The sequence below is a fragment of the Pundamilia nyererei genome, unplaced genomic scaffold, assembly GCF_000239375.1.
Source record: "Pundamilia nyererei isolate P.nyererei 1_Seehausen unplaced genomic scaffold, PunNye1.0 scaffold00130, whole genome shotgun sequence".
Classification (NCBI taxonomy): domain Eukaryota; kingdom Metazoa; phylum Chordata; class Actinopteri; order Cichliformes; family Cichlidae; genus Pundamilia; species Pundamilia nyererei.
Genome location: NW_005187531.1, coordinates 590,640 through 599,057, shown reverse-complemented (window position 1 = coordinate 599,057; position 8,418 = coordinate 590,640). Strand labels below are relative to the sequence as shown.

At 39.8% G+C, this 8,418-nt stretch overlaps 1 protein-coding gene across 2 annotated transcripts in view; it reads right to left on the bottom strand.

Annotated features, from left to right (window-relative positions):
- Positions 1-508: 508 nt before the first annotated feature.
- LOC102194166 (anoctamin-4) overlaps positions 509-8,418 on the bottom strand; it is a 58,799-nt gene continuing 50,889 nt past the window's right edge. The window contains exons 23-29 of one of the 2 annotated variants that reach the window (XM_005743293.1): positions 8,033-8,175; positions 6,722-6,874; positions 6,488-6,635; positions 6,283-6,402; positions 5,849-5,954; positions 3,385-3,588; positions 509-1,094 (exon numbers count right to left, since the gene is read on the bottom strand). In XM_005743293.1, coding sequence (XP_005743350.1) covers positions 3,397-3,588; positions 5,849-5,954; positions 6,283-6,402; positions 6,488-6,635; positions 6,722-6,874; positions 8,033-8,175 — 862 coding nt within the window. In that variant the 3' untranslated portion in view covers positions 509-1,094; positions 3,385-3,396. The remainder of the gene's footprint in view (positions 1,095-3,384; positions 3,589-5,848; positions 5,955-6,282; positions 6,403-6,487; positions 6,636-6,721; positions 6,875-8,032; positions 8,176-8,418) is intronic. The other variant, XM_005743294.1, reaches the window with a different exon arrangement.

The following is an 8,418-nucleotide window of genomic DNA, read 5'->3' as shown; positions in this document are numbered from 1 at the left end:
TTAACCTTTTCATTGGGAAATATATTTTAAGAAAATAATGAACCAATTGTAGAAGAAGTATGAGAGTAAATACTCATTAATAAAGTTATTATCCATTTGATTATTGCTGACTGTTTTTATCCCATTGGTTCGTATTGATTTGCACCTCTAAAGAAAGTTGACATTTTTGCCTCTGTGGTTTTACTGTGGAATTAATTAACTAGAAATATATATGAGTCTGTTTCCTTGAAGTAGGAACTCAATTAAATAAACACACCTTTTTCACTTTTTAGTGAGTGCTGACTCACCTGCTATGAAAAAAAAAGTAAAAATACGTTAAAAAAAAAAGCTGGATGCAGTGAAAGAATTTTCCATATTCAATTTTTACAGTTGTCTCCCTGTACTTTTAAACCATGCATTAAACTTACCATGACGTTTTTTTTTTCAGTGTTAATGACAATAATGTCTAAATAAAAAACATCTACTGACTCAAGATATAATCAAGAAAGGGAAAGTCAAATGTCTTTACAATAAATAATATTTATTACTGCAGTTATCAATCTAAATTCAAGTGGAAAGCATTTCCAATATAGGCAAACTGTGGACAGCGCCATAGCCTTGATAGAATAGGTCTTTACATTACTTAATTTTTCTTGCACTACACTATAGCAGAGCATATAAGCCTGACATTCATTTAAATACATTTATTTACAGTAAAGCAAAATGTGAACTCCCTTAGCAAGAAGAAATGTAAACAGGGTTTGTTACCTAGTAAGCTCAGGAGAGTAGGTCCTCTCATCTAAAACAGAAAATGTGGAAAAGTTTCATCTTGCTTAAAATCTACATTCAGGATCTGAAGATGTACCCTGCTGAGAGTCCAAACTGGAGGGGAAAAAGTAGCAAATCCCACTGCCAAATGTTCCAGAGCACTTCTCTTAGTTTTGCAGACATGGGCTCCAAAGTCACTGTTACGGTGAGCTAGATGCAGTTCAGAAACTGTCCAACCGGAGGGGCTGGTCTGACATAGCAGGAGGAAGGGATGAGAGTCCAGTACATGCAGGAAACCCGGCACTCCCCCTCTGCTGTGCTGTGAAAACCAAAGACCTGCTGACTACCTGGAAATAAGAGACACTCGTGTAAAGCTTGCAAACACCGAGAAACATTTCAAACAAACAGCTTTATTTACATTTATTTGGATCGCAGTTTGAATACACTTTGTACTGAATATACACGGCATTCATCCATGGCAGCAGAAAACTGCTTTTAATGTCATCTTTTGAGCAATAACTTGAACTGTAGCTTAGTAACTTTACTCTGTAATGAATTTAAATGTCTGGGTTTTAGTCCAGTAACAGAAAATGCCAACTAAAAGTGACTATAACACTTATTAAACACAAGAACTTTCATTTCCTGGTCATACAACTGTACATTTATTAAGTCGATATTAGATGGGCTTTTGAATTTCTGTGGATAGACTGGATATAGATAAAAAACATAAACCAGGCTTTCAATCAGTTCACATTTTCAGTCAGAACTAAACGTTAGCACAATTTGCTAGTTAGCTAGAGTAAATACAAGACTGCAACAGCTGTTCTGGTGGACTGAAATTTGTAGTCCCCATAAGAAGATGCTAGTTGTGAGTAAATGGCAACTACCAGAGCTGAAAACGGAAGCTAATGCATTAATGCCAAATACTGCATTTCCTCAAGACTGTCTCCAAAGACCCCCTTGGTAAAACATCATAGCGGAAACAGGGATGCGTACAGCCTTATACAAAAAAGGCTTTTGGTCTCTATAGCTGAGTCACACCGCTAAGTATTTAATAACTCGGACTTTTTAAACTTTTAAAACTTAGCGGTAAAAATCTTTAAAAGGTAGTAAAGCAGAACATTCTCATTCCCAACGCGCAACATACTGACAATTTCTCACAGCCCAAGGAGTCTCATAGTGACGCGAGAGGTACCCTTCTGCGTCCTTATGAGATGCTCCAGATTCTCAATTGAATCCAACAGAATGCTGCTCGTGGTGGGAACACACGCTTCGAGCAGAGGCTCCAGCCCTCGCTTCCAGCCTGAACCAGAACCTTAACCATAAGCTTAAACCTATCGCGTAGTGTTTTCCAGAGTGATTCATGATCAGAACATAAAACACATTTACATGTAAGGATTCATTCCTTTCGGCTCTCATGCCTCAGAATGCGTAACATACCGACGATCTGTCACATGCGCCGGTATGTTATGCGTTGGGATGAGAACGTGGTGAGTAAAGCGGTAAATGCCACTACAAATCAGTGTAACCTCTCTGTGTGACTTAGCAGACACTTATGTCTGCATATGTCGCCCATTCACTTTATGGTATTCTAATTTTAGGCACTAAATACCGGCTAAAAGAACAGCAGTGGTCAAATTAATAACTTTAAACCATCAACATGGGTCACCAGTGTACTGGTGTAACGCATTACAAAGTAAACATTACACGAGTAAGTAATACAACGCATGCAAAGTAATATGATTCATCACATTACATGTGTCCATAATACTGTAATGTAATATGTTAATATGATACTAAATTCAGCAATTATATTGCAGTTACAACTATCTCTTTACGTCTGTTACAAAGGTTCTTCAGTTATCAGCAGCAGAAATGAAAAAAACACCCCACATCGAACACTTTTTTTTTGTCTTGTGTACTTGCACTACAATCAACTGAATTTGGGTGGAGTAAAATGGTGGAGCGGCATCAGCTTTGAGGAGTTATGTGCATCACTTTTATTTTAATTTCACAAAATTAACACAAGCCCACAAGCCACATTTTACTGATAAAGCAACTTTATTTTTTGCGCATGTCTGCACAGACAGCATGCTAAGGCAAAGCTAGCCAAAAACCCAGAGTATATGCCGACCCCAACCCAGCAACCAAACGCTGATCTTTAATAGGCTTGATCTTCACTTAGTTAAATGATGAGTCATCAGACTTGAAGCCTCTGTTTCCACCTGTTCATGCCACTTAAGCAGAATCACTGCAGCAGCCCCTTTGAGGTTTCTTTGCTTTGTGTTCATATGCAACTACTAAAAGAAAGATTGTAGACCTGTCCTCACTAGGATAGGGATTTGGGCTGATGTGTGGGACTGTAGCCTCAGGTTTGTTAAATAGTAATTACATGACACTGTGTTTCAGGTCATTTTACAGAGTAACTGGAAAGTAATGTAACGAGTAGTGTAAAAATTTTTTACTCTTTCTGGCGAGTAATTCAGTAACATACTTACATTTAATAAAAGTAATAAAGCAATACTTTTCCTAAATAACAACCCCAACGCTGGTCTTCACAAACAAATAAATGACATCATGGTAGCCATTTTTGATATACAGCCTTAATAGAGCTGAAGAAAATCTCTCTACATGTACCTGTTGGTGTGTTCAGGGCCATTCCTTATGGTGGACCCTGTCTTTCTTCTTCTTCTCGTTTTTTTCCTTTTGCAGTCTCTCCAACTCAGCCTCATACATCATCTCCTGGATCAAGTATTTCTCCCTGCGCATTCTGTCTCGCAGGTCCTTGGGAAGGTCGGGGATCAGGTATGCGATTAGAGTCTTGATGGCAAAGACCATATGCTACAAAAACACAGAACTTTATCAGAAATCCCAGAGCTATACCTCCACTATGCTAAGAACTTTGAAGTGATAAGATGCAGTAATGCTTTTCTTCTTTGATTGTTATGTCCTAATAGGAAAGACTGGTTCTTTATCAGTTAAATGCTTCACAAAGCATAACAAATGATTTGAAAGATGGTAAAAAATTTCCGAGTGACACGTTTATTTGAGCCTCTTCTCTGATAAATACACTGTACCCGAGCAGCTCTAATCTGGATTTATAAAATGCTTTTTTTACACCTCCTAAATCTGGATTAGTTGCAATGTTACTTAGAGCGTGTGAGCTAAAATAGAAGAGTGTACTCCTCCAGCCGCAGAAAGCTGGAACAGGTCGCTCAGAATGCCAAACACAGGAAGCAGAACGTGTTTTTTTAAATTGCATGACTCTATTTTGGTCACAGCAACGTTAGAACATGACTGGGCTTCTGAGGCTGCACTTTTCTGCAATTCATCAAATCTTTAGTCTCTAAATGATTTGAGTTGATGGGTCATGGTTAAAAATATTCACTAGAGCCATGTCTCTATTAGGCTGTTTTAGATTAGAGAAAAATATTGAGAAAAATACAGTTCTTTGAAAATGTATTTAACCCCTTCATGATTTCTTACTTTTTTGCATATTTGTAACACTTGATGTTTCAGATCATTGAACACTTTTATTATTATTATTCAAAAGTAACCCCAGTAAATGCAAAATGCAATTTTAAATTATTTTTAAGGGGAAAACAATCCATCTAAACATAACTGGTTGTGCCGCCCAAGAACTGCAATCAAGTGTGCCAACTGGCAATGAGTCTTTCACTTCATTGTGGAGAAATTGAGGCATTCTCTTTGCAAAACTGTTTTAATTTAGCAACACTGGAGGGTTTTCAGACATGAACGGCCTTTTAAGGTCAAAGATTTAAGTTCAGACTTTGACTAGTCACTCCAAAACCTGAAGTTTCGTTATTTTTAGCCATTCAGAGGTGGACTCTCTGGTGTATTTGGGATCATCGTCCTGCTGCAGAAGTGAGCTTGTGCTTCAGGGCATGAACTGATGGCCTGACATTCTCCTTCAGGATTTTCTGGTAGAGAGCATAATTCATGGCTCCACCAATTACATTCCACCAAGTCCTGAAGCAGCAAGGTAGGCCCAGATCACCACACTGTTACAACCATGTCTGCCTGCTTGTATGATGTTGTGTTAGTTTTATGGCAGATGTTTTTCTTCTCTCGCCCCAACCGGTTGCAGCAGATGTCCCCTCCCCTCCCTGAGCCTGGTTCTGCCGGAGGTTTCTTCCTGTTAAAAGGGAGTTTTTCCTTCCCACTGTCGCCAAAGTGCTTGCTGTTGGGTTTTTCTCTGTATCTATGAAGCGCCTTGAGGCGACTTTTGTTGTGATTTGGCGCTATATAAATAAAATTGAATTGAATTGAATAGAATAGATTTAAGATAGTTTCTGGCAATTGTGAAACGAGCCTTTATGTTCTTTTTGGTCAGCTGTGGCTGTCTCCACCAACTCTCCCCTGGTGCCGTTGTTGCCCAGTGTCTTTCTTATTTTTGAGCCATGACCTTTGACCTTTAGAGACAATTTACGTCTGCAGTTCTCTTGTAACCTCCTTGATAAGTTGCTGATGCACTCATAGAGAAATTTTGGAAGGGTGGACTTTCCTGTGAATGCTCCAAGTTTTCTCCATTTGTGAATAACGACCTCCCTCAGCCTTAGAAATGCCTTTGTAACCCTTCCACCCCGGTGTCGATGACTTTGTCTCTCATCTGTTCTCTCAGATCTTCTTGAGTTTCTTTAGATCGTGTCATGATGTTCCTCCTTTTTGAGATCTCTTAGACCTCTTCAGCTTCTCAGACAGGTTCTATTTAAGTGAATTCTTGATTCAACAGGTCTTCCTGGGTGTGGCTCGTAATCTAAAACAAATTTTTCTAAAAAAAAAATATGGCTCACAACAACTAATTCACCTAGACTAAGGTCGAGGTAAGATAGCTTTTTTGATCAATGAAATTATAATTTAAAAACTGAAATTTGCATTTACTCTTTTTATCTTTCTATAAAATTAGAATTAGTTTGAAGGGGGAAAGAAGGGAGTCAAGTACTTTTTCACAGCACTGCTGGTTGGTCCTGATAAATAAGAGAGAAAGGTGAAAACCTGTTGACAAAATAATAAGAAGGAATCCAATTCCAAAGGCAGCCTGCAGCCTGCTGTCATTTGTCAGTGACTACAAAAGACTGACCTCAAAAACAATGATGAAGGCCAGCCGGGCTGCCAGGACGTGCCAGAACTGCAGAGTGTAAGAGTAAGGCTCTGCAGAATCTGGAGGCTCCCTGTAGTCACGATACCTAAAAGGGGAGGGGAAAAAAGAGAAAGGTCAAAGTTCATCCTACAGAAACACTGATGACTCATTTACTCATTTAGTGAGCAGGAAAATTGGGATACTGGCAGAAAATGGGGCGTTTCCAAAATGATGTTCTGTAACTTCAGTTCAATGTGGATCTCAGTAAGATCACTCAGTTACCAGAATTGTGAATAAAGTAGTGGATTATCTTATAGTTGACCCTGTGCTTTTAGCTGAAGCCTTTTTAAAATAAACAAACTTCTCTTCCCACAGTGTTTCTGTTTTCTACATACAGCTTCCTCAAAATAACAGCTTTTCACTTCTCACACCACCTGCAGTACTTCACGGCTTCTCCAAACAGCTCCGAGCCATTCGTCCTGGGGTGCGACCTCCTCTCAAAATCTGACACCCGGAAAACTGAGAGACTGGCGTTGACATAACCCATCATGCACCTGCGGCACATACGGGAAATGATTTTACCAACTGCAGCATGCAGCAACACAGACTCAAAGCAAAAACTGTAAAATCATCCCTCACCCCTCCCCTGCTCGGCCCTGACCAGCGCAGGGTCCGTACTTGTAGGCGTAAACAAGGCGGGGGATGAAGTCCGAGGTAACGGCAATCACAAAGGCGTTGGTGATGACGGACAAGATGCCGATGCCCTCCAAAATGCCATACCAGATCCCTGCCAATAAAGAATGATTTCAAAGACACCCCACAAACAGGAAAGTGTTTCTGTAATAAAGGAACGTACTGCATTTTACTCTTTACCTATGTCTTTGGCTTGTGATGGCAGAGGGCGTCGCCACTGTGTGACAAACTTGTAAGCGTCTAAACGGATCTCGATGATGTTGTTGATCAGCGCCAAGAGAGGGGCCAGAGGGAAAGCTGCCACGAAGATGGTGGTAAAGCCAAACTGTAAAACTGAAACAAACAGTGCAAGACTTCAGAGGCCTGCACTACAGCCGGCCACGGCAGATGCCTGGTTCTGTTTGAGGTTTCTTCCTGTTAAAGGGGAGGTTTTCCTTCCCACTGTCGCCAAGTGCTTGCTCATAGAGGGCTGTCTGATTGACGGGGTTTTGTCTGCATTATTGTTGGGTCTTTACCTAACAATAAGAAGCACCTTGAGGCGACCGTTGTTGTGATTTCTACTCAATTTAATTACAAGCAGGATTTGTGGTTGCCATGGTAAATCCAGACATTTATGCTGCACAGTAGCCTGCTACCCTGAGCAAGCTACATTTATAAAATCTCTGTCTATTGATCACTCAAAGCTCGAGCAGACCTCAGTGCACAGATATTAAAAAAGGCTCTGTTTGTTTACTACTCGCTGTAAGTTTTTGGCTATTTGACATCACCATGGCTGGATCATAAAGATCATTAAGAATAGGGATACATTTAAGGGATTTACAATCATATCTACTCATGCACAAATATGAAGGAATGATACTGTTGACCCTAACCTTTATTTATTGAGTTGAAAACCAGTGTTGTGAGAAGGTTTCGCCTGATTGTGGTTATTAGGTTTAATGAAGCCAGACTGTATAAAGGTAAACTAGCTACCTTGAACATCAGGCATGTAACAAAAACATGCCTGATGTCCAACATCTCCTTTAGATGTTCATCATGCTTTCAAACAGTTTTTTTTAGACTGGAATTTAAGAATTTAGAGTCATGTTATTGGATGCTGCTTGAATGTAAGGCAGTAGTTTCTGTCCTGTTCAGCTCTTTATGACTTGAAGAAAGCGTATAGTGGATTTATTTGAGCGATTTCAAATCTGGGAATGGGTGAACTTAAAAACTGTAGGATGAAAATCCAAAACAATGATCAAAAACATCAAATGCACCTTAAAGCTCCTTAAAGCACGTGGAAAAGCTTCTAGCTCTAATTCAATATAGTGCAGTGTCAGAATTACATAACATGGATTGAAGCTGCTGGGACCAAGATAAAAAAAATTGTTTAGATAAATTCTGAAGATTAAACTGTAGAGTGCATTTTAGGATAGCCTTAAAATACAGAACTGATATCAAAGGTTACCAGCAAAGCATATTTCATTCATATTGTGCTTGCATCCAACATACTCATCTCCAGGTATTCATCAAACAGTCCATAGGCATTCATTGGCTGCAGGTTAAAATCCCTCTCCCACTGTGGAAAGCCAGCCTTTGCATTTGGGCCGTGTTCTCTCCTCAGCCTCCGCCGCGTCCACCAGTTCTGCATCAGTCTGAGTAAAAAAAAAAACAAAAAAACTGGGCATGATCTTCTTGTGTAACTACACTAAGTCCAGGTGTTTCGGAACACGAGAGACTGCTGTTTTCAAGTTTAAAAGCTCTCCGGATCTGTTCTTAAACACAGTACATGTAACCATATAGTACAGTGGGGCAAAAAAGTATTTAGTCAGCCACCGATTGTGCAAGTTCCCCCACCTAAAATGATGACAGAGGTCAGTAATTTGCACCAGAGGTAC